Below are 26,041 nucleotides of genomic sequence, written 5' to 3'. Positions count from 1 at the left end.
AAATAACAGATGGGCAGTACTGAAAGTGAGTAAGTCACCCTGTGCAGATGGAATGCATTCCTAGTTGCTGAGGGAAGGAGGGGTAAATACTGAGGAAGCAATTAGTCACAAGTTTCCGAAACACCTTATATATCCGGGTGAACATAGAGGACTGGAAGACTATAAATATTACACCCTTGCTCAAAAAGGGGAGATGGATAAACCTGGTAATTAATGCCGGTCAGTTTAATGCTGGTGATGGAGAAGCTTTTAGAAACAAAAATCCAGGAAAACATTAACACCCACATTACCAAGTATAGACTGAAAAAGGAGAGCCAGCATTGATTTATTAAGGGCAAATCATTTTTAACTAACTGGATTGACTTTTCTTGTTTGTGGGTTAACATAGAGAGTGGAATGAGGAAAGTGCAGTAGATGTTGTGTATTGGGACTTTCAAAATGCATTTGGTAAAATTGAAGGTCATGGGATAAAGGCAGAAAAGGGTCAGCAGCAGCGAGATACAAAATTGGATCAGGGTTACAAATAAGAGAGTTGTGGTGAATGGCTGTTCTTACTGGAGGGAGGTATAAAGTGGTTGTCCACAGGGTTCAGTACTGCTGCTTTTTATGTACATTAAGGCTTGTAATTGGGGGTACAGGGCACAATTTTGAAATTTTCAGCTGACAAAACTTGAAAGTGTAGATAAATCAGTGAAGAAAATAAGATTAGATTTTAATAGGACACAGACACAGCTGGGGGAATGGACAGACTCATGACGGATGACATTCAATGCAGCTAAGTGTGAGGTGATACATTTTGACAGGAAGAATGAGAAGGCACAATACGTACCCACTTAAGGCGAGACAGGGAAGGAAGTAAATGAGGAGGGGGTATGGAAATCAGGCAGAAGGACTTGATATACTTAAAGAAATTAGCATAGAAAGGGAGGAGGTTCTATGTGGTCTGACAGGCTTAAAAGTAGATAAATCTTCAGGCCTGGATGAAAGGTATCCCAGGCTGATGAGTGAGGCAAGGGAGGAGATAGCAGGGGCTCTGGCAATAATTTTCAATACCTCTCTGGCCACAGGAGAGGTGCCAGAGGACTGGAGGACAGTCAATGTGTTACCGTTATTCAAGAAGGGAGGATGGGATAAACCAGAGAACTACAGGCCAGTCAGTCTAACCTCAGAGTTGGGTAAACTAAAGGAAGCAATTATGAGGGACAGAATTAATCCACACTTGGAGAGGCAGGGATTAAACAAGGACAGTCAGCATGGTTTTGTTAAGGGGAGGTCATGTCTGACCAATTTGATTGAATTTTTTGAAGAAGTGACTAGGTGTGTAGATGAGGGCAAAGCATTTGACGTAGTCAACTTGGACTTCAGCAAGGCAATTGATCAGGTCCCGCATAAGAGACTGATAACAAAGGTAAGAGCCTATGGGACCAAGGCAATTTGGCAAATTGGGTCAAGAATTGGCTAAGTGGCAGGAAGCAGAGGGTGATAGTCAAGGGGTGTTTTCGTGCCTGGATACCTGTGTCCAGTGGAGTTCCACAGGGATCGATGTTGGGTCCGTTGCTGCTTGTGGTTTATATAAACAATTTAGACTTGAATATAGGAGAGTTGATCAGTGAGTTCGAGGATGACACGAAAATTGGTGGGGTGGTAAATAGTGAGGAGGATAGCCTTAGATTACAGGAGGATATAGACGGGCTGATCAGTGACAAATGGAATTTAATCTGGATAAGTGTGAGGTGATGCACTTGGGCAGGCAAACAAGGCACAGGAATACACGATGAAAGGTAGGACCCTGGGAAGTACCGAGGATCAGAGGGACCTTGGTGTGCACGTCCACCGGTCCCTTTAGGTAGCAGGACAGGTAGATAAGTTGGTTAAGAAGGCATATGGGATACTTGCCTTTATTAGCCAAGGCATAGAATATAAGAGCAGGGGGGTTGTGCTGGAACTGTATAAAACGCTGGTTAGGCCACAGCTAGAGTATTGCACGCATTTCTGGAATCCACATTTAGGAAGGAAGCGATTGCATTAGAGAGAGTGCAGAGGAGATTTACCAGAATGTTGCCTGGGCTGGAGAGTTTTAGTTATGAGGAGAGATTGGATAGACTGGGGTTATTTTCACAGGAGCAGAGGAAATTGAGGGGGGACATGATTGAGGTGTATAAAATTATGAGGGGCATGGTTAGGGTAGACAGGAAGGAACTTTTCCCCTTGGTGAAGGGATCAATAACCATGGGGCATAGATTTAAGGTAAGGGGCAGGAGGTTTGGAGGGAATGTGAGGAAGAATTTTTTCACTCAGAGGGTGATGGGAATCTGGAACTCACTGCCTAAAAGGGTAGTAAAGGCAGAAACCCTCAGAACATTTAAGAAGTATTTTGATGTGCACTTGCGATGCCATGGCATACAAGGCGATGGGCCTAGTGCTGGAAAATGGGATGAGAATAGATGCTTGTTTGACCGGCGCTGACTCAATGGGCCAAAGGACCTTTTTCTGTGCTGTAGACCTCTATGACATAATAAATAGGATAATTTTAAGGGGGTGTTTATGCAGAAATATTTGAAGATGGCAGGACAGGTTAAGAAAGCAGCTAATAAAGTGTATGCAGTTCTCAGCTTTATATATAGAGACATTGAGAACAAAAGCCAGGAAATTATGCTGAACTGATGTAATTCACTAGTTCAGTACCAGCTGCAATATTGTGTCCCATTCGGAGTGCCACACTTTAGGGAGGATGTGAAGGCTTTGGAGAGGGTATGAAAGAGACTCATTCGAATGATTGCAGGTTGATGGATCACCACCAGTTGATGGATAGTCTGGAGAAGCTGGTGATGTTCTCCTTGGAACAGAGATGTCTAAGAGGAGGTTTGAGAGGGGTCTCTTGGACAAGATGAGCTTAGACAGGGCAATATGGGAGCTGGGAGAGAAACTGGAGAAAGATGAGAGTTCAGGGCTCAGACAAGGAGAAACTTTAGAGATAGTTTGGTTCAGTGGGATGGTGGAAGGGAGGGTCATGCAGGGTCAACTGATTGGGTAGTCTCAATCTTAGTGATAAAGAAGTGCATGAGCTCCTTGCACTTGTTGGAGGTGAGGATGGAGGAGGCAGAGGAGAGGGAGAGCACTTCAAAAGGAGCTAACTTGTCTTAGACATATTAAAAAGATTTGCCACAATGTGTTTGACATAAAGCTAATTTATCCAGATATTTATCCAGAATATTAACACCCATAACTAGGCTGGAGTTTATTAATATCAGCAGAAAAAGGACTCTACTGAATGTGGTTGTGTCCTGGATGTGATTAACAGCGAAATCCATCTCCTGGAGTCACTTGTGAACTTGCTGGTGTCTCATCAGGGTGGATGGCTGAGTGAATCCTTTCCCAAACACGGTCAAGATGAACGCCCACTCCCCAGTGTGAACTTGCTGGTGTATCATGAGGTGGGATGGCCCCGGGTCTATTATAGCACTTCCCACAGTCTGGGCATTTCAATTGTCTGTCTTCACTGTGAACTTGCTGATGTTTCAGCAGAGTGCTTGACTGAGTGAATCCCTTCCCACACGCAATGCAGGTGAACGGCCTCTCCCCAGTGTGAGTGCGCTGATGTTTAGTGAGTTGAGATGATTGCTTGAACCCAGTTCCACAGTGAGCGCACCTGAATGGTCTCTCATCAGTGTGAACACGTTGATGAATCATCAGTTCCCCAGAACTTTTATAGCACTTCCCACAGTCTGGGCATTTAAAAGGTCTCTCCTCAGTGTGAACTTGCTGGTGTCTCAACAGGGTGGATGACTGAGTGAATCTCTTCCCACACTCCATGCAAGTGAATGGCCTCTCCCCAGTGTGAGTTCGCTGGTGCTCAGTGAGGCCAGATGATCTCCTGAACCCAGCCCCACAGTGTGAGCACCTGAATGGTCTCTCATCTGTATGAACACGTTGATGGTGCATCAGTTCTCCTGAACTTTTATAGCACTTCCCACAGTCCAGGCATTCAAAAGGTCTCTCGTCAGTGTGAACACGTTGATGAGACATCAGTTCGCTGGAACTTTTATAGCACTTCCCACAGTCCAGGCATTTAAAAGGTCTCTCGTCAGTGTGAACACGTTGATGACGCATCAGTTCCCCAGAACTTTTATAACACTTCCCACAATCTGAGCATTTAAAAGGTCTCTCATCAGTGTGAACACGTTGATGGGACATCAGATCGCTGGAACCTTTATAGCACTTCCCGCAGTCTGGGCATTTAAAAGGTCTCTCCTCAGTGTGAACCCGCTGGTGTCTCAGCAGGTGGGATGACTGAGTGAAGCCCTTCCCACATATAGAGCAGGTGAAAGGCCTCTCCCCAGTGTGGCTGCGTCGATGAGTTTCCAGCTCCGATGGGTGATTGAATCCCTTCCCACAGTCCCCACACTTACATGGCTTCACCCCATTGTGACTGCGTTTGTGCTTCGACAGACCAGATGATCGGCTGAAGCCACGTCCACACACAGGGCACGTGTATAATTTCTCTCCACTGAGAATGGTGCCTTTTCCTTCCATGTGCAAGAGTCTATGCTGTTCAGGTTATAATAAATTGGGCGGCTCCGTCAGATCCTAATGAGATATTTGGTTTGAGTTTCTTGACCACAATCCTCCCTTTCTAACCCCCTGTGAAATTGTGAAAGAGAGTTAATGTTTTAGGATATGCAGACTGAATTACAGGGAAGAAAAATAGAAATTACAGGGAAGACAAATAGCATCATTTGATCGTCATTATAAGCTCAGAAGCAGAAAAGAAATGATCTCTGGTGCAGGAAAAATAATTCGTCAGCATGGGAAGATAAAGGTGATAAATCAGCAGTGAATAGCCAGGGGATGGCAGTAGAAACTTCATTCGGATACAGTTGGTGGAAATAACAGTAAAATATCCGACATGGTTAAAATACACCTATTTTTAGAGGCAGACCAAGTTAAACAGTGACAGAGAGGTAACTGGGGAGGGCAAAGGTGAAAGAGCAAGATGGACATTGATTCAGGTAAAGGAGCCACACCAGCCCCAGAGATATGGAACCACAGCACTGCACTAAAAGCTCTAAATTGTAGCTGAATACTCAACAATACTCACTTCTGAAATGATTTCACTGTTTTCACATTTAAAATCTCCTGCTGGAGATGGCAGCTGGAAAGATATCAGAAACACTGGAGTCAGATGAAATTCTAGCAGCTTTCAAATCTTCTAACCCCCTGTAGGAGATCTCAAATATCATAACCGTCAGTCGACGATATAAATTCAAAAGAGATGGAACGTTTTGAGTTTACAGCATGTAAGCCTGTGAAAAGAGTTGTCAAAAGACATCAGTCAGTCCAGCATAAAAACTTGAAGATAAAAGCAAAATACTGCGGATGCTGGAAATCTGAAAGAAAAACAAAAGTTGCTGGAAAAACTCAGCAGCTCTGACAGCACCTGTGGGCAGAGAAACAGAGTTAACGTTTCGAGTTCAGATGACTCATCTTCAGAATGCTCTGTCAGACCTGCTGAATTTTTCCAGCAATTTTTGTTTTTGTTTCAGCATCAAAACTCTCCGGGTCACTGAGACCCTGAAGCCCCGCCCACTCTCTTGCGTCATCAGGATGGCCACGCATGCGCTCTGCTCCCCGCTGAACAAAGATGGCGACATTAACCTGGGCCGGTTTCCGTGAAAAAGCCCGAAGCTACAAAGGCGGGAGCTTTAGGTTCTTATTCAGGACTTGCGGCCTACACAAGATCTTTTTGAAGCCTCCCCTTCAACTCCTCCCCACCCATCGGCTCCGTTCCCTCCCTGCGCCCCAGTCGCACTCACCTGATTTCAAAACCATCTGCAGCACGACGCTGATCGATAACACTGCGCATGCTCCGGAGACAGGGAAATGCGCCTGCGCACTGGGCTCCTGCAGAGTGAATAGGGCACTTTCAGTTCCGCACGGAACGTTGGGTAAAAATAGCGACATCGAAACTCCAAACTGGGAATAGAAAATAATTGTTCTTCACTTGAGATACTGAACAAAAGGAGACAAAAATCCCAGCTCTGCCATGGTACATTTCCCGAAGTGATCTAAACCACTGCTGTCCTGTGGGAATACACTAAGTTATCAACATTGTTTCCCTACTCACTTCTCCCCTGAAGGAGCTGACTCTGGCTGGGTTCAATTCCATAGTCACTGGTTTTCTCTGATAGTTTATATTCACTGCTTTACAGAATGAAACAGCACAGATGGAAACCATTCGGCCCATCATGCCTGTGCTGGTTCTTTTGGAAGATCTATCCAATCAATTCCACAGCCCTACTGGCAGAGACAGATCAATGAATATCTGCTGTAGTAATGCAAGGATTAATTGAACATGTTTTCCGCTGTGTATTTCTCAGACACACTCACCCCTGTGGAAATATCGATTGCCCAGTGTATTAAGCAGATATTAAGGGTTCACTGGTTAGTTAAGCACACAGAATATCTGGTCAAGCTTAATTCAATAATTCTACACTCTCCACACTCCACAGTGACATTATAAGTAAAAGGCCAAGTTAAGGGAGTATCCCCGGTCTGAAAGAGTGGATGAATTGCGGAGTACAGTAGTAAAGCAGTATTAACACTCTAAAACCACAAAATTACCAATTGGTTGGTGTGTTTCAGTATGAAAGAATCACAGATTTTTGGAGAAAATTCTGAAGGAGAGAATCTATCTCCACTTGGAGAGGCAAGGTTTGATCAGGGATAGTCAGCATGGCTTTGTCAGAGGGAGGTCATGCTTAACAAATTTGATTGAATTTTTTGAGGAGGTGACCAGGTGTGTAGATGAGGGTGGTATAGTTGATGTAGTTTACATGGATTTCAGCAAAGCCTTTGACAAGGTCCCACATGGGAGACTTATAAAGAAGGCAAATGCACATGGGATACAGGGTAATTTGATAAGGTGGATTCAACATTAGCTTAGTTGTGGGAGACAGAGGGTGATGGCAGAAGACTGCTTTAGTGACTGGAAGCCAGTGTCCAATGGCGTACCACAAGGATCTTTGCTGGGTCCCCTGTTATTTGTCAGTTATATAAACGACATAGATGATTATGTGGGAGGTAGGATTAGTAAGTTTGTGGATGACACAAAGATTGGCTGAGTGGTTAAGTGATGTTGAGTGTCTTGGGCGACAGGAAGAAAGAGGCAAGATGGTCAAATGGGCAGATAAGTGGCAGGTGGAATTTAACCCTGAAAAGTGTGATGTCATACACTTTGGAAGGAGTAATTTGACAAGGAAGTATTCAATGAACAGCATGACACTAGGAAGTTCTGCGGAACAAAGGGATGTTGGCGTGTGTGTCCATAGATCTCTGAAAGTGGAGGGGCATGTTAGTGGGGCAATGAAAAAGGCAAATGGGACACTTGCCTTTATCAATCGAGGCATAGATTACAAAAGTAGGGAGGTCATGTTAGAGTTCTATAGAAACTTGGTGAGGCCACAGCTGGAGTACTGTATGCAGTTTTGGTTGCCACATTATAGGAAGGATATGATTGCATTGGTGGGGGTGCAGAGATTCACCAGGATGTTGCCTGGGATGAAATATTTAAGTTATGAAGTGAGGTTGGATAGACTTGGGTTGATTTCATTGGAGCAGAGAAGACTGAGGGGTGACCTGATCGAGGTGTACAAGATTATGAAGGGCATGAACAGGGTGGATAGGGAGCTGCTGTTCCCCTTAGTTGAAGGATCAGTTACGAGGGGACACAAGTTCAAGGTGAGGGGCAGAAGGTTTAGGGAGGATGTGAGGAAAACCTTTTTACCCAGAGGGTGGTGATGGTCTGGAATGGACTGCCTGGGAGGGTGGTGGAGGTGGGTTGCCTCACATACTTTAAAAAGTACCTGGATGAGCACTTGGCATGTCATAACATTCAAGGCTATGGGCCAAGTGCTGGTAAATGGGATTAGGTAGGTAGGTCAGGTGTTTCTCAAGTGTTGGTGCAGACTGGATGGGTCAAAAGGCCTTTTCTGCACTGTGAGATTTTGTGACATATGAAGTGAGAGGCCATGTCCACTGGACCTGTTAAAGCCACATTACTGTTAAACTCATTGGGGTTTATGTGGACTGTATCAAAATGATGCTGTGTCTTTGTTTCCCCATGAGAGCTGTAACAACCTTATGAAATACCCACCACAATATTTAGTCCAGAAATCTGAGGTAATTGTGATCACAGCCCTTCAAACCGTTGCAGACAGAATCTCCAACTATTCTGAAAGATCTTTTGGTTGTAACTCCCTCAGGGAAACTAACCACTCTGGCAAAACACAACTTCTCTACAGCAGAAAGGAAGCCACTCACCCTCCAATTCAAACTCCACAGGAATTAGTGAAGAGGGTGATAGTAATAAACAAGCAGACTGATTCAGCAGGAAAGCTGCTCCAGAGGGGATTCCATGGGATCTACCCAAAACTCCATCATTGGCACCAGTATGACAGACTCCAGTTAAGGCTGATGTAAAAACTTATCAAGACCATGACCTGATGTGACTCTGGTCAAAGAGGCTGTACACCATAGGAAAGTCTTCCCATCATCCCTTGCAGCAAGTAATGATTTACCCATCCTATATCATATGTTTTTCTACCACAAGGATGGCTCTAATTTGATTTGAATCACATCTCAATGCCTTAGAATTTTGTTATGGGTCAAATTAGGGGAGTGTTTCTATGTTTCAAGTCCTCGATTTGTTACATAATTACTAATGGTGGCTGAGGATGCATCATGATGTCCATCACCACCCGAATCTGCGTCTCATCTGTGTCCAAATTAAGCCAGCTTCTGCCACATGAAAGGTCCCATTAACATGTCCCATCTTAATGATGTCCCTGGAAACATTGCATATTGATTATATAGTCCCACAACCCACAGTAAAAGGAGGTGACTGGTATATCCTGGTAGTTACAGATATGTTTACCTGGTGGATTGAAGCTTTCAATGTCTGTAAAATTGATGCAGTCACTACAGTTGAAATCTTGTGGGAACAGATCTTAATCAGATGGGACTTTCTGAAAAGGACAGAGGGTGATAATGGTTCTCATTTCACTGCAGATGTAATGCAGCAGCTCTTTCATCTTGTGGGTGTGGGAAACATTTCAACATCCCCAACCACCCAGAGGCCAGTGGAATGGTTGAGGGCATTAATCACTCTGTAGAAACAACACTGAAAAAGGGAGCTGATGGTCTGGTCAAGCCCAATGACTGGGTCACTGTCTTGCCTCTTGCCTGGCATCTTAATGACTATTCACTCCACCCCTGGTCACAGACCATTTCAGCTCATGACAGGTCTGCAAATCCAGATTGTGTATCCCCCCGCACCGGGGTCCCACTCCCCACTACTACTCGACAGACTCACGAACAGTTTCTCCAGAACCTCCCTGCTAGAGGCAGTGGAGAAGATGGTGCTGCCCATCTCAAAACTCCAGGGAGAACCACCCCACCCGTTACATTAACTGTTCAATGGGAGATAAATTCATGCTAAAAACATTGCTAAAATGGGGTGGAGCTGGGAAACCAATTGGGAAGGTCTACATGATGTTCTGAATAACTGAGAGAATCAAATCTTATATTTGGTAATTGGAAACAAGGAAAGGAAACACAATATCTATATTGCCAAGGAAATCAGTGTAAACAGTGCAAAATGAAAAATCAGATAACCAGATGCAGAATAAATGCTTTGTTTGATTTTATCCAACAGGAACAAGATGTCATAAAAGCAAAATAGTGCAGATGCCAGAAATCAGAAACAAAAACAGAACATGCTGGAAACTCAGCAGGTCTGACAGCTTCTGTGGAGACAGAAACAGAGTTAACATTTAGAGTCTGTATGACTCTTTCAGAGCTAAAGGGAAGTAGAAATGTGATTAAATTTATACTGTTTAAGGAGGGGTGGAGCAGGTGAAGCCGAATAGATTGATAAGATGTGGATGGTCATCATGCCCCTGGACTGTGTCCAGACTGAAGAGTTATTCCTGCCATATGATCCTCCCCCCAGATTGTGGTGCGTTGTGATGTCCTGAGGTTGTGAACAGCTTTATATCAACGCAAGTCTTTTTGCCAAGTTGCTGATAATGCGCAGTCTCCTGATGTTGATGTCTGGAGAATTTAATTTTTGCCCCATATACCCAAACCCAAGTCATTTCTCTGTACTGGGGAGAGCAATGGTCCCAACACTGACCCTGAGGGACGCCAATGTTTACATCCCTCCAGTCTGAAGAACATCCATTAACCACTGCTATCTGTTTCTGTCCTTTCCCAACCTTCTATCCCCGCTGCCCCAATCCCTTTAATAGCATGAGCTTTAACTTTATCAACAAGCCTCCTGTCCAGCTCCTATCAAACACCTTCTGACAATCCATCCACACAACATCCACTGAATTTCCTTGCTCACTGCACTGTGTTATTCCCTCAGATAATTCCTGCTGTTTGTCCTGAATGAATCCATCTCATTAACAAATGTTGAGATTCAGGGACAGACTCAGTGCTCCAGTTCTTTTCCCTTATTCCTGTTGATCTGAAGCTCACCTCAGTCCCCAGGGCCGGGTTCATGGTGAAACGGATGGTCCTGAGCTACCTTTAGAAAATAACCAGCAATCCAACTCCTAAGTTACAATATTTAATCGAACAAAATTGATCAAAGGTTCTGATAAAATATTCTCCAAAGTTTTCGAACATGGCCCTGAGATTGTTCGTGACAATTTCATCATGGTCACCATTACCTGGTGTAGCCCGGGTTTATTTGATACCCGTTCCCGCCCATCACTGTCCCTGAGGCACTTTACCCCCACCCAGAATCCCCATTCTATTGGAGAAAACTCAGTCACTGATCTGAGATTAGGGCTTTTAATGGTGGCTCTAACAACCCAGCATTCACCAAGAGGCAGAATCAACCCTATCTCAGAAACACCAGAGCCCAAAATAAAACAGGGAACATTATCCCCCAGACCCGAATATAAAACAGTGAACATTATCCCAAGAACCAAATATAAAACAGTGAATATTATCCCCAGACACGAATATAAAACAGTGAACATTATCCCCCAGACCCGAATATAAAACAGTGAACATTATCCCCAAGACCCAAATATAAAACAGTGAATATTATCCCCAGACACGAATATAAAACAGTGGACATTATCCCCCAGACCCGAATATAAAACAGTGAACATTATCCCCCAGATCTGGGAGCTGCCCTGAGACTCTGACATTCCAATATTCCAGATGTGCTCATTCCAGGACCCGGAATTAAGGACCCGATTATTGGAGAGCAGGGACACCCCCCTTCAAACTTGCCTCATGTGAGGAACTACACCAGTGAGGTTCAGGAATGATACAACCAGAGTCACATGACCACCAGGTGCATCATCGAGCAAAGCATCACAATGTTGAAGATGTGTTTCAGGTGTTTGGATAGGTCTGGAGGTGACCTTCAGTACTCGACAGCCAGGGACTCCAGAATAATAGTGATGTGCTGCACCCTCACAACATTGCATAGCAGAGGAGGAGGAGGAGGAGGAAGGGGCAGACTCAGCGAGTGGGAGATGAGGCAGCCTGTCAGGTACTGCCTGGGAGTGGTGGGTGAGGCCGGTTAAAGGGTCAGAAGTGAGAACGCTTTGAGTGGAGTTCCCACTTGCATGTCTCCTTTCTCCATCATCTCTCTCCTAAACCAGCCTCACATCATTTCTCCCACTCTGCTGCAGACCAGCTGGTATCATCCTGGTCAATCTTCTCTGCACCCTCCAGTTTCTCTATATCCTTTTCATAATATGGTGACCAGAACCATAAGCAGTACTCTAAGTGTGGTCTCACCAAGGCTTGATACAGATTCAGCTTAACTTCCGTACATTTCCGTTCTATCCCTCTAGAAATAAATCCTAGTGCTTGCTTTGCTGTTTTATGGCCTTGCTAACCTGGGGCACTGCTTTTATTGTTTGGGGTGTTTGCACTCTGAGATCCCTTTGTTCCTCTGCTCCACCCAGACTCACACCTTTTCCTACCACGGATATGAAGCTGACTGGTCTATAATTCCCTGGGCATATTCTGTCTACCATTTTAAATATAGGAGTTGCATTAGCTATTTGCCAGTCTTCAAGCGCTACACCTTTTTAATGAATGATTAAATCTGTGTAGTGAGGCTTCTGCTATCTCTTCCCTAGATTTAAAAAAAATCTGTGGTTGCAATCCATTTGGATCCGAGACTTTATTCTCTTTGAGTTTGATTTGTTTCTTTAACACAGCCCCTTTCTGGACTTTAAATTGACTTATCTCATGACTCATCTCATCATTCAATGTCACATCTCCCTGTTCTATCTCCCTGGTAAATACTGAAACACAATAATTATTGAATATTTCTGTCATCTCTCTATCGTTCCCTGTGGTATTATCCTGCCTAATCCCTTAATGATCCTATTCCCATTCCAGCCTTCCTCTTTTACTGATGTTGTCAACATCCTTCCACCTACATAAGATGGTGGACGTGCAGCAAATCAAACTGTTGGGGATGGGGGAGCTTCATATGGTTCACTTTTACTGATGGCTGAAGAGACCAATCTGTGAGAGGCAGGTTCTGCCACAGGTGGCACATATGAAATGGTTCTCAGGTGAGGTTGTGGGTTGTTGTTTTCAGTGTTGGCACCTGTTGCCAAGTCACTGTAATGACCGTCCTCCATCCTGTGAACATACCCGAGCCAGTGAAGTCACCTCTGCTTGATGACAGCCAGCACACTTGGGAGATTTGTCTTTGAGAGGACTGCCGCATTCCTGATTCTGTCCCTGAGACGCCCAGAATGTGTCGCAAACAGCGAAGGTGAAAGTTGTTGAGCTTCCTTTCCTGATCACTGTAAATCGTCCATGTTTCACAGGCAGATAACAAGGTGCTGAGGTCACAGGCCTCATAAACCAGCATCTTGCTGCTGAGAGGCAGCTTGATGTTATTCCATGGACAATCCGTGAGTCGGCCAGAAGTGGAACTGCTTTCCCTATGCGTGTATCGAGCTCTGCATTGAAAAACAGATTGTCTGTCACTGTGGACCCAAGGTCATAGATTTCACTGACCACTTCCAGCGGGGTGTTATTTAGTGTGATATTTAGAGTGGAGATGTGACCCAAACCACAGTTTTCTTGATGTTTACAGTAAGGGAGGACAAGTTACAGACATGGGAGAGACAGTGCATGAGTCTTTGTAGCTGAGTTTCTATGTGAGTCACTAGCATGGCATCATCACTGTAGCAGAGGTGTGTGATCGAGACCGGCTGTATTTTTTTGACTTCACTTTCAGACTGGACAGGTTGTAGAGTTTGCCATCTGATCGAGTATGCAGAGAAACTCCTTCCATGTCTGCAGGGAAGGCCAAGATCAGGAACATGGAGAAGAAAATACCAAAGTGGGGGCTCGGACCCAGCCATGTTTCACTCCATTCTTCACCCTGAAACTGTCAGAAGTGGAGCCATCAAACTGTACAGTACAGGGTATGTAGTTATGAAAGGAGTGAATGAGACTGAGGAGCTTTGCTGGACAAAGCTCTTGCTGCAATCTCCTCTGTCACCTTTGTTTTTGTGTACGATGATGATTTTTGTGTCACACATGTCCTATGGAATGGATCCTACCTTCCAACAGAGAAGAACGAAATCATGAAGATGTAGCAGTAAACGGGAGTTGCTGTGCTTGAGAATTTTGGCTGGAATTGCATCCTTGTCGGGTGTCGTTCAGTTTGTCCAACTCAACCATGACAGGAAGCTGCGGGAAATATTTAAATGGAGATTGAGAGATGTCTGTCTCATGAGAGTTCCTTGATAATTTAATTTCAGAATGAAGTTGTCACTGTATGTAATGTGCAAGAAAGTCAGAATTGTCAGCAAGGATTAATCAGCATTTTCTGATTAGAGATGTTAATCAGTGGAACCTTCCAGACACTGAATTGTAGATTTTGCACCAAAGATTAATTTTGGATTGAAGTAAAAGTTCATAATTTTATTGTTAATAGTTCCTGGTGAGATAAAGGGAAAGATCACTGACAGTGATTTTAAAAAGGGACATTGCAACCCTGAAAATCAGTGACATCTCCAGGATATTAAAGTCCAGCCAGTGATAGGGGTTGTTAACAATAGCAGAAACAAACCCAGACTATCAATCCAGGATGTGATTGATAGCAGCAAAATCCAACCCCTGCAGTCATTTATGAAGTCGCTCGTGTGTCACTAGACTGCAGGAGCGAGTGAATCCCTTCCCACACACAGAGCAGGTGAACGGTCTCTCTCCAGTGTGAACTCGCTGGTGTGCAGAGAGAGCAGACGAACATCTGAACCTCTTTCCACAGTCAGTGCAGCTGAATGGCTTCTCCTCATTGTGAATTTGCTGGTGTGACTTAAGGGTGGATGATACAGTGAATCTCTTTCCACACACAGAGCAGGTGAATGGTCTCTCCCCAGTGTGAACTCGCTGGTGTTCAACAAGGGCGTATGACTGCTTGAAACTCTTCCCGCAGGAAGTGCAGCTGAACGGCCTCTCCCCAGTGTGAACTCGCTGATGACTCACCAGGCTGGATGACTGAGTAAATCCCTGCCCACACACTGAGCAGGTGAATGGCTTCTCCCCAGTGTGAACTCGCTGGTGTTCTTCGAGGGCGGATGCATACCTGAACCTCTTTCCACAGGAAATGCAGCTGAATGGTTTCTCCTCAGAGTGAATTCGCTGGTGAGTAACCAGGTTGGATGACTTTGTGAATCCCTTCCCACACATGGAGCAGGTGAACGGTCTCTCCCCAGTGTGAACTCGCTGATGTTGATTGAGGTCAGATGAAGACCTGAACCTCTTTCCACAGGAAGTGCAGCTGAATGGCCTCTCCTCAGTGTGAATACGCTGGTGTAACATTAGGCAGGTAGGCTGAGTAAATCCCTTGCCACACACGGAACAGATGAACGGCCTCTCCCCAGTGTGAGTGCGTCGATGGTTTTCCAGCAGGGATGGATAATCGAAACCTTTACCACAGTCCTCACATTTCCATTGCTTTTCCACTGTGATGGCCCAGGTGTGACTGCGTCGATGATATTCCAGCCGGGATCTATAACTGAATCCTTTACCACAGTCCTCGCACTTCCACGGTTTCTCCATGGTACCAGTATCCTTGTGTCTCTCCCGGTTGGACAATCAGTTGAAGCCTCATCCACACATAGAACACGTGTATAGTTTCTCCCCACTGGAAATGGTGTGATGTTTGTTCAGGCTGTGTAACTTGCTAAAACCCCTTCCACAGTCAGTGCACTCAGGGGGTCGGGGGGTGGGGGGCTGGTGGTGGTGTCTTGGTGCTTTTCCAGTCACACTGATGTTTGAAATCTTCTCCCACAGACAGAACAGACAAACGTTTCATCTTCCACATTCAAAGGCCGATGATATTCAGGTCCTGGTGAACTGACTGACTGTCAGTTCATGACATGAAGCTTGGTTTGAGTTTCCCGTCTGTAAATCCTCTCCTAATATTATCCTGTAAAAGATTACACAAGTCATCACTTTAAATCCAAGGCAGAAATTGGGAACAGACAATTCTAGTTTCTGTGGAACATTTTTTCCCCCTCTTGTTCCCCCAGACCTGTAAATCCCCGTCCCACACACTCTCCCTCCTCCCTGGGCTGAAATCCAAACCCATCTCACCAACTCCACCATTTCTTTCCTCCACTCCCAGTTTTCTCCCTCCCTCTCCTCTGCCTGGGTTCAGTTCTCCAGCTCCTGTCTGCAGACTGACAAAATCAATGACAAAAACAGAATTACCTGGAAAAACTCAGCAGGTCTGGCAGCATCGGCGGAGAAGAAAAGAGTTGACGTTTCGAGTCCTCATGACCCTTCGACAGAACTTGAGTTCGAGTCCAAGAAAGAGTTGAAATATAAGCTGGTTTAAGGTGTGTGGGGGGGGGGGGGGCGGAGAGAGAGAGAGAAGTGGAGGGGGTTGGTGTGGTTGTAGGGACAAACAAGCAGTGATAGAACCAACCCCCTCCACTTCTCTCTCTCTCTCCACCACCCCCCCCCCCCACCCCCCCCCCCCCCCCCCCCCCACCACACACACACACACCTTAAACCAGCTTATATTTCAACTCTTTCTTGGACTCGAACTCAAGTTCTGTCGAAGGGTCATGAGGACTCGAAACGTCAACTCTTTTCTTCTCCGCCGATGCTGCCAGACCTGCTGAGTTTTTCCAGGTAATTCTGTTTTTGTTTTGGATTTCCAGAATCCGCAGTTTTTTTGTTTTTAATAAAATCAATGAGTCTTATTGGGGGTTTGGGGCCTCCACCGGGTGTTTCTGAATCCTCCCCAGCAACCTCCCAGGGTTTCCTTCCTTCCCACAGATCAGATTCCTCATTGATTTGAGCTCAAAGTGTAACCTCTTATTTATTGTCCCCCCTCCCCTCCCCCATCCTCTGATGTGAACCAGGATGGCGGCCGTTAACCTGGGCCTGTTCCCGGGAGGGAGAAGCCCCGCAGCTGCAAACCAGGAGCTGACAATTATTCCTCAGGGTTTGCGGATCCACAAAAGTGTTTCCAAATCCTCCCAACCACCGCCTCGTTCTGACTCCGCTTCTCCGAGACAAACAGGCGCCTCTTACCGCAAGGCCGTCGATCGCACTGCGCATGCTCCAAACTCTTCGACACTGCGCCTGCGCATTGGTGTCCAGCTTCATCAGCCACACTGCGCATGCCCCAGCTCACGGGACTCGCCTGATTGACATAAAAACAAAGAACTGCGGATGATGGAAATCCAAATCAAAAACAAAAACAGAATTACCTGGAAAAACTCAGCAGGTCTGGCAGCATCGGCGGAGAAGAAAAGAGTTGAAGTTTCGAGTCCTCATGACCCTTCAACAGAACTGAGTGAATATAAGGAAGGGTGAAATATAAGCTGGTTTAAAGTGGGGGAGGGGGAGAGAAGGTGGGGGGGGGGTGGTTGTTGGGACAAGCAAGCAGTGATAGGAGCAGATAATCAAAAGATGTCACAGACAGAAGAACAAAGAGGTGTTGAAGTGATATTATCTAAACGAATGTGCTAATTAAGAATAGATGGCAGGACACTCAAGGTACAGCTCTAGTGGGGGTGGGGTGGAAAGGCTAGCAGGGCATAAAAGATTTAAAATAATGGAAATAGGTGGGAAAAGAAAAATCTATATATTATTGGAAAAAACAAAAGGGGTAAGAAATGGAAAGGGGGTGGGGATGGAGGAGGGAGTTCAAGATCTAAAGTTGTTGAATTCAATATTCAGTCCGGAAGGCTGTAAAGTGCCTAGTCGGAAGATGAGGTGCTGTTCCTCCAGTTTGCGTTGGGCTTCACTGAAACAACGCAGCAAGCCAAGGACGGACATGTGGGCAAGAGAGCAGGGTGGACTGTTAAAATGGCAAGCAACGGGGAGGTTTGGGTCTTTCTTGCGGACAGACCGCAGGTGTTCTGCAAAGCGCTCGCCCAGTTTATGTTTGGTCTCTCCAATGTAGAGGAGACCGCATTGAAAGCAACGAATGCAGTAGACTAAGTTGGGGGAAATGCAAGTGAAATGCCGCTTCACTTGAAAGGAGTGTTTGGGACCTTGGACGGTGAGGAGAGAGGAAGTGAAGGGACAGGTGTTGCATCTTTTGTGTGGGCATGGGGAGATGCCATACGTGGGCGTTGAGGAGTAGGGGGTGATGGAGGAGTGGACCAGGGTGTCCTGGAGGGAACGATCCCTACAGAACGCCGCTGGGGGTGTGAAGGGAAGACGTGTTTGGTGGTGGCATCATGCTGGAATTGGCGGAAATGGCGGAGGATGATCTTTTGAATGCGGAGGCTGGTGGGGTGATAAGTGAGGACAAGGGGGACCCTATCATGTTTCTGGGAGGGAGGAGAAGGCGTGAGGGTGGATGCGCGGGAGATGGGCCGGACACGGTTGAGGGCCCTGTCAGCAACCGTGGGTGAAAAACCTCGGTTAAGGAAGAAGGAGGACATGTCAGAGGAACTGTTTTTGAAGGTAGCATCATCAGAGCAGATGCGACGTCGCATAGGGACCTACTATTCATCTCCATTCCTCAATACCCTGTGTCTGACTCAGTCTCGGTGCTTCCACGATCCACAGCGAAAGTGAAAAAGCCATTCAACAGCTGAGAAATGACACAGCCTCTGAAGCAGATGGAATTTCTGCTGAAATTCTGAAATACGGCGGTGTCACGCTCCTGGCATAGCTCCACAACCTCATATTCCTGTTCTGGGAAGAAAGATGCATGTCAGGGGATCTCTGGGACACACTGGTTGTGAATATATTCAAGAAGGGAGACAAGTCCGAATGCGGTAATTACAGAGGAGACTCTCTGCTGCCTCCCACTGGGAAGATCATTGTAAGGAATCTCCTCAATCACCTTCTCTTACTGGCCAAAGAGCTCCTTCCAGAGTCACAGTGTGGCTTTCCCCCATTGAGAAGCACCACAGACATAATCTTCACTGTGCGGCAAACCCCCCAAAAATTCAAGGAACAGTATCAACCATTATACTTGGCCTTTTTGTCCTCACAGAAGACATTTTCTTTATTCATTCACGGGATATGGGCTTCACTGGCTGGGTCAGCATTTATTGCCCATCCCTAATTGCCCTTGAGAAGGGGGTGGTGAGCTGCCTTCTTGAACCGCTGCAGTCTATGTGATGTAGGTACACCCACAATGCTGTTAGGAAGGGAGTTCCAGGATCTTGACCCAGTGACAGTGAAGGAACGGCCGATATATTTCCAAGTCAGGATGGTGAGTGGATTGGAGGGAAACTTCCAGATGGCGGTGTTCCCATCTATCTGCTGCCCTTGTCCTTCTAGATGGTAGTGGTAAAGAGTTTGAAAGATGCTGTCAAAGGACCCTTGCTGAATTCCTGCAGTGCATCTTGTAGATGGTACACACTGCTGCTACTGTGTGTTGGTGGTGGAGGGAGTGAATGTTTGTGGATGTGGTGCCAAACAAGGGGCCTGCTTTGTCCTCAACAGCGTCAAGCTTCTTGGGTGTTCTGGGAGCTGCACTCATCCAGGCAAGTGGGGAGTATTCCATAGCACTCCTGACTTGTGCCTTGCAGACAGTGGACAGGCTTTGGGGAGTCAGGAGGTGAGTTACTCGTCACTGGATTCCTAGCCACTGACATTCTCTCACAGCCACAGTATTTATATAGCTAGTCCAGTTCAATTTCCGGTCAATGGTAAACCCCAGGTTGTTTATAATGGGGGATTCAGTGATGGTAATACCATTGAACATCAAGGGGTGATGATTATATTCGCTCTTTTTGGAGATGGTCATTGCTTGATACTTGTGTGGCGCAAATATTACTTGCCACTTGTCAACCTTAGCCTGGATATTGTCCAGGTCTTACTGCATTTGGACATGGTCTGCTTCTGTATCTGAGGAGTCATGAACGGTGCTGAACATTATGCAATCATCAGTGAAAATTCCCACTTCTGACTGTATGATGGAAGGTCATTGATGAAGCAACTAAGATGGTTGGACCAAGGACACTACTCTGAGGAACTCGTGCAATCATGTCCTGGAGCTGGGATGACTGACCTCTTCCTTTGTGCTAGGCATGACTCCACCCAATGGAGAGTTTTCCCCGTTTCCCATTGACTCCAATTTTTCTAGGGCTCCTTGATGCCACATTCATGCAAATGCGGCCTTGATACCAAGGGCAGTCATTCTCACCTCACTTTGGGGGTTCAGCTGTTTTGCCCATGTTTGAACCAAGGCTGTAATGAAGTCAGGAGCTGAGTGGCCCTGGCAGAACCCCAACTGGGCGTCAGTGAACTGGTTATTGCTAAGCAGGTGCCACCTGATAGCATTGTTGATGACCCCTTCTACTATGTTACTGACGATCAAGGATAGACTGATGGGACGGTAATTGTCTGGGTTGGATTTGTCCAGTTTTTTTTTGTATAGGACATGTGGGCAATTTTCCACATAGCCGGGTAGGTGCCAGTTTTGTAGCTGTACTGGAGCAGCTTGGCTATGAGTGCAGCAAGTTCTGGAGCACAAGTCTTCAGTACTATTGCCGGAATATTATCAGGGCCCACAGCCTTTGCACTATCCAGTGTCTTCAGCCATTCCTTGATATCACATGGAGTGAATCAAATTGGCTGAAGACTGGCATCTGTGATGCTGGGGACCTCTGAAGACGGCCAAGGTGGATCATCCACTCAGCACTTCTGGCTGAAGAAGTTTTTCAGCCTTACCATTTGCACTGATGTGCTGGGTTCCCCCATCATTGACGGTGGGGATCTTTGTGGAGCCTCCTCCTCCAGTGAGTTGTTTAATTGTCCACCACCATTCATGACTGGATGTGGTAGGACTGCAGAGCTTAGATCTGACCTGTTGGCTGTGGGATCGCTTAGCTCTGTCTATCACTTGCTGCTTATGCTGTTGGCACACAAGTAATCCTGTGTTACAGCTTCACCAGGTTGACACTTCATTTTTAGGTATGCCTGGTGCTGCTCCTGACATACCCTCCTGCATTCTTCATTGAACCAGGTTTGATCCCCTGGCTTGATAGTAATGGTAGGGTGGGGGATATGCCAGGCCATGAGATCACAGATTGTAAAAACAAAAATACCTGGGGAAAAACTCAGCAAGTCTGGCAGCATCTGTGGAGAGGAGCACAGTTAAACTTTCGAGTCCGCATGACTCTTCAGCAGAGTCTGTTAAAGAATCATTCGGACTCGAAACGTTAACTGTGTTCCTCTCCACAGATGCTGCCAGACCTGCTGAATTTTTCCAGATATTTTTTGTTTTTGTTTTGGATTTCCAGCATCCGCAGTTTTTTGCTTTTATCTTAGGTCACAGATTGTGTTCGAGTACATTTCAGCTGTTGCTGATGGCCCACAGCGCCTCATGGATACCCAGTTTTGAGTTGCTAGATCTGTTTGAAATCTATCCCATTTAGCGCAGTGATAATGCCACACAACATGACGGAGGGTATCCTCAATGTGGAGGCCAGACTTTGCCTCCACAACGACTGTGCAGTGGTCACTTCAACTGATACTGTGATGGACAGATGCACCTGCAGCAGACAGGTTGATGAGGGTGAGGTCAAGTATGATTTGCCCTCTTGTCGGTTTTCTCAGCACCTGCCGCAGACTCAGCCTAGCAGCTTTGTCCTTTAGGATTCAGCCAGCTCGGTCACTAATGGTGCCACCGAGCCACTCATGATGATGGCACTCACTGGTATCTCAGCAGAGTGGACAACTGAGTGCATCCCTTCCCACACACAGAGTAGGTGAACATTCTCGCCCCAGTGTGAACTGGCTGGTGTCTCCACAGATGGGATGATTCAGTGAAGTGCCTCCCAATTATCTGCAAATTACTTTAAATGGAAACCCTCTAGTTTTTGATCTTTCTTTCATGAAAATGCAGTGTCTTTCCTATCCACGCTATCAGGGTCCCTCATAATTTTATACACCTCAGTTAAATCTCCCCTCAGCCTCCTCTGTTCCAAGGAAAACAATCCCAGTCTATCTGATCTTTCCTCACAGGTAAAATTCTCCAGTCATGTCAACATCCTTGTAAATCTCCTCTGTGGTGTGAACGCATCCTTCCTGTAATGCAGTGACCAGAACTGTACTCAGTAATCTAGCTGCGATCTAACTAGTGTTTTATTCAGCTCTAGTATAACCTCCCTGATCTTGTAATAAAAACAGAAAATGCTGGAAATACTCAGCAGTTCTGGCAGCATCTGTTGAGAGAGGAGTGTCAGGTCTGTGATCTTTCATCAACAGAAAATGCTGGAAATATTCCCTTTTCCTGTATTCTGTGTCTCAGTTAATAATAGAAAGTATCCTGTCTGCCTTTTTAATCACCTTATCTACCTCTCCTGTCATTTTCAGGGGTCTGTGGACATGCACTCCAATGTCCCTCTGTTCCTCTACACTTCTCACTATCATAGCAGTAATATTTTTTCCCTTTGCCGTGTTTGCCCTCCTCAAATGTATTTATTACCTCACACTTCTCCAGATTGATCTCCATTTACCACATATCTGCCCATCTGATCAGTCTATTGATATCTTCTTGCAATCTACAACTTTCTTCCTCACTGTCAACAACAAGGCTGGAAGTGTCTTAATCATGCTCCCTATGCTAATGGCTAAATCATTGATATATACCACAAAAAGCATAGGCCTTGTCCTGAGCCATCCAGAACCCAACTGGAAACAGTTTTCCAGTCACTAAAACACCTTTTGATCATTCCTCTTTGCATCCTGCTGCTTCAGCTGATGACACTTCCTGAAGTTCTGATTGTCTAGGTTATAAGAAGTGTCCTGGTTTCCCCAAATGAAACTGGATGTGCAGTCCATGGGACTGAGATGCTGTGCCATGTCTAGTTATCTAATTATTAACCGACTTAAGAGAAATAAACTTACAATTAAAATAAATAAAGTTTCAGAGGCTACTCACAAATCAGCTTCTTCCATTGTGCTGAAGTCACTTTATTTTTATAGGGAATTAACTGAAATGATTTTCTTAACTCTTATTATCTAAATACCTCAGAGTTTAATTTACTGAAAAATTAAGACTTCACTGTTAAAATTCCTTGTTAGTTAGATTCATCTTTATCCCCTAGATTTGATGAATGAAACATTGAGTGTAATTATAAGATAAATTATCAAATTGACTTCAGTTTTATGCTAATTAAAGTATCTAGTCTTACTTTTTAGTTGTTTAATGTGATGACCAAAACTATACTCAGTACTCTAATTGTGCTCTAACTAGTGTTTCATACAATTCTAACATAATCTCCCTGCTTTTATATTCTAGGCCCCAGACAAGAAAGGAAAGTGTCCCAAATGCTTTGTTGACCACCTGAACTACCTGCCCATCCACATTCAGGGATCTGTGAATATGCACCCCAAGGAACACCCTCTGTTCCTCTACAATTCTTAGCATTAACCCATTTTTTTGTCTTGTTGCCCTCCCAAATTCACTGTCTCACATAGTTCCAGATTGAATTCCATTTGCTATTTTCCTGCCCTCTGACCAGTCCATTAATGTCATTCTGCAGTCCATGGCTTCCTTCCTCATTATTAAACAAACCAGCAGCTTTTGTATCATCTGCAAATTTCTTAATCGTTGCCCCTACGTCAAAATCATTGATGTAAACCACAAAACTGTGGAACCCCATTGAAACAGGCATCCAGACATGATTCAGTCCTCGATGAGGTTAGAAGCAGCAATAACAGGAGAATCCATCCCCTGTGAACTTGCTGGTTATCAGCAGGTTCTTTGACTGAGCAAATCCCTTCCCACACATGGAGCAGGTGAACGGTCTCTCCCCAGTGTGAACTTGCTGGTGTGTCAGCAGATTCCTTTTACTTTTAAAGCTCTTCTCAGAGTCAAAACATTTAAAAAGTCTCTGATCAGTGTGAACAAGTTGGTGTGTAGTGAGATGGGATGACTGAGTGAACCTGTTCCCACACAAGGGGCAAGTGTGTGGTCTTTCCCCAGTGTGAACTCGCTGGTGTATCAGAAGGTCAGATGAATCAATGAATTCCTGTCCACACTCAGGGCAGGTGAACGGCCTCTCCCCAGTGTGAACTCGATGGCGTCTCACCAGGTGGGCTAACCGAGTGAATCCCTTCCCACAGGTAGAGCAGGTGAACAGCCTCTCCCCAGTGTGTGTGTTGATGTTTCAGAAGATCCCTTTTGCTTTTAAATTTTTTCTCATAGTGAGAACAATGGAATGGTCTCTGATCAGTGTGAACAAATTGGTGTTTCAGAAGGTGGGATGATTGAGTGAATCTCTTCCCATACACTGCGCCGGTGAATGGCCTCTCCCCAGTGTGATAGTATTGATGTATCAGTAGATCCTTTCTGCTTTTAAAGCTCTTCTCACAGTCAGAACATTTGAATGGTCTTTGGTCAGAGTGAACTTACTGGTGAGTCTGGAGGGTTGATAATGCATTAAATCCCTTCCCACATTCAAGGCAAGTGAATGGCCTCTCACCAGTATGAACATGCTGGATGACTGAGTGAATCCCTTCCCAAAAACAGAGAAGGCTAATGGCCTCTCCCCAGTGTGAAAACATCGATGAGTTTCCAACTCAGATGGGTAATTGAACCCCTTCCCACAGTCCCCACATTTCCACGGTTTCTCTATGGTGTTGGTGTCCTTGTTTCTCTCCAGGTTTGACAATCAGTTGAAGCCTTATCCACACACTGAACATATGTACAGTCCCTCCCTGCTGTGAATGGTGCATTGTTTTTCAGGCAGTGTTGCTGATTAAAGCTCTTTCCAATCAGTGCACTGAAACACTCTCACTTGTGTGTATCTGTCTCAGTGCTATTCCAGTCGCAATGTTGTTTGAAATCTTTCCTTCCAGTCAGAACAAACAAACATTTCTCCTTCCACATTCAGGTTCTGATGAATCAAGTGACTCTACCAGATCTTGATATGATGTTTGGTCTGAATTTCCCATCTGCAAATCTAACCCTCTGAATACCCTGTAAAAGGAATTTACATTGAAATACTCAGAATATTCAAAAAACAAAGGCCATTCTGTCCAACTACTCTGCTGGTTTTTATACACCACATGTTTCTCCTCCCATTTCATGCACCTCATCTCATCCTTTCAGCTTATCTTTCTATTCCCATTTCCCTCATGTACTCATCTAGTTTCTTTTCAAAATTATCTCAGTGGTTTTCTAAGTTTCACATTGTAACCACTTTGAGTCAAAAAATTTAAAATGAAAACATTCTCTCCATATCTACCGCGTCCAACCCATTGATCATTGTAAAGATCTCTATCAGCTCACTGTTAACTCTTCCCTTTTCTAAAGGAAAAAGAAAGCTCCAACCTGTTCAATCTTTCATAACAGGTGTATTTGTTTTGGTTTACAAAATTAATCACTGTCAATCCAGGATAGAAATTGAGAAGAGACAAACATTTCTCTAGGTTTGAGTTTGTTGTGTGTAAATCCTCCCCTACTAAAAGGAGTTTCCAAAATCCATCCCTGTCAGTCAAGGATCGAAATTCACAATATTCTCTCCTCCTGCTGACAGGAACAGGGATGACTGCCCTGATGCACATTGCCCCTAGAAAGATGGCGGCCGTTAACTCGGGCCTGTGACCGGAGGAGGTCGGCAGCTTTGCTCGATTTGCTGCAAACGCAGGTCTGGCAGCTTTTCATTCGGGTCTAGAGACCGACACCTGGTGTTTATGAAGCATCCAATCCATCCTCCGGCACCATTCCTCTCCTCAGTTACGCTGTTTCTCACCTTCCACCCCACCCCAGCTCCCGCTCCCGCAAACCCCAGGCTTCAGACACAACGACATTACGCCTGCGCGCAGGGCGCCAGCTGGAAGGATGGTCAGGTGGCACCCTTCCTTCATTCCGATTGCTTGGAGGACCAACTCTTCCCTCTCGGTCTTCTAGTCCCGCCCCCTCTTCCTATTGGTCCAGAGCTGCTATCAATCACACGGACATTGTGACGGTTTTAAACGCTGAGAGTGGCCACAGCCTCAGCCTGACTTTCTGATTCTTAGCGTTTTCTGTTTGGGAATTAGAGCGAGAGATGAAGTGTCTATGGAGATGGAAACAGAATAAATGTTTCAGGCCGCTACATTTTTATCAAGCTGGAAGAATTTAGGTATTTAGTTGTTTTCCAACATGTACGGAGTCAGGGAAATGAGAAGGCGAGAGGAAGAAAGAACAAACGGTCTTGTGATAGGATGGAAGGCTGGAGTGATTAAATGACAAAGCGGGTGATGCAAAGCAACACTGGGTGATAAGAAGGCAAGTAAATAAACTAATGGGACAAGTGAAGAGACAGAAGACAGGTCCATAGGAGGTATGAATGATAACAGGACAACTAAAGCACCCACTGTCTGAAAAAAATGGGAGTGGTGGTTATGATCTGAAATTGTTGAAATTAATGTTGAGTCCAGAAGGTTGTAAAGTGTCTGATCAAAGATGAGCCGCTGTACCTCGAATTTCCTTTGAGACACATTGGAACAGTGCAGGAGGTTGAGGACAGAGCGGTCAAAACTGAACTGAGGCAGAGAACTG

The 26,041-nt window shown here is 45.3% G+C and overlaps 2 protein-coding genes across 4 annotated transcripts; both read right to left on the bottom strand.

Moving 5' to 3' along the window:
• Window positions 1-3,172: 3,172 nt before the first annotated feature.
• On the bottom strand, window positions 3,173-5,954 carry LOC121270186 (zinc finger protein 664-like). Of its 2 annotated transcripts, none has more exons than XM_041175491.1 (3): window positions 5,814-5,954; window positions 5,099-5,303; window positions 3,173-4,641 (listed from the first exon to the last, which is right to left on the bottom strand). In XM_041175491.1, exon 3 carries the CDS (start codon window positions 4,531-4,533, stop codon window positions 3,295-3,297), a length of 1,239 nt encoding a protein of 412 aa, XP_041031425.1. In that variant the 5' UTR covers window positions 4,534-4,641; window positions 5,099-5,303; window positions 5,814-5,954; the 3' UTR covers window positions 3,173-3,294. The 2 variants fall into 2 exon arrangements, with proteins under 2 accessions (XP_041031425.1, XP_041031426.1); XM_041175492.1 differs by having other exon boundaries at window positions 5,099-5,152.
• Window positions 5,955-11,072: 5,118 nt separating this feature from the next.
• Window positions 11,073-16,635, bottom strand: LOC121270188 (gastrula zinc finger protein XlCGF8.2DB-like). Of its 2 annotated transcripts, none has more exons than XM_041175495.1 (2): window positions 16,609-16,635; window positions 11,073-15,493 (listed from the first exon to the last, which is right to left on the bottom strand). In XM_041175495.1, the coding sequence occupies exon 2, from the start codon at window positions 15,121-15,123 to the stop codon at window positions 14,185-14,187; it is 939 nt and encodes a 312-aa protein (XP_041031429.1). In that variant the 5' UTR covers window positions 15,124-15,493; window positions 16,609-16,635; the 3' UTR covers window positions 11,073-14,184. The 2 variants fall into 2 exon arrangements, with proteins under 2 accessions (XP_041031429.1, XP_041031430.1); XM_041175496.1 differs by lacking the exon at window positions 16,609-16,635 and adding an exon at window positions 16,453-16,560.
• Window positions 16,636-26,041: the final 9,406 nt, after the last annotated feature.

The sequence above is a fragment of the Carcharodon carcharias genome, chromosome 27, assembly GCF_017639515.1.
Source record: "Carcharodon carcharias isolate sCarCar2 chromosome 27, sCarCar2.pri, whole genome shotgun sequence".
NCBI lineage: Eukaryota > Metazoa > Chordata > Chondrichthyes > Lamniformes > Lamnidae > Carcharodon > Carcharodon carcharias.
This window is presented reverse-complemented; position numbering and strand designations above follow the sequence as displayed.

Excerpts from the sequence above, each read along its gene's own strand:
- LOC121270188 (XM_041175495.1), bottom strand. The coding sequence starts at position 15,123 with ATGGAGAAACCGTGGAAGTGCGAGGACTGTGGTAAAGGATTCAGTTAT.
- LOC121270186 (XM_041175491.1), bottom strand. The coding sequence starts at position 4,533 with ATGGAAGGAAAAGGCACCATTCTCAGTGGAGAGAAATTATACACGTGC.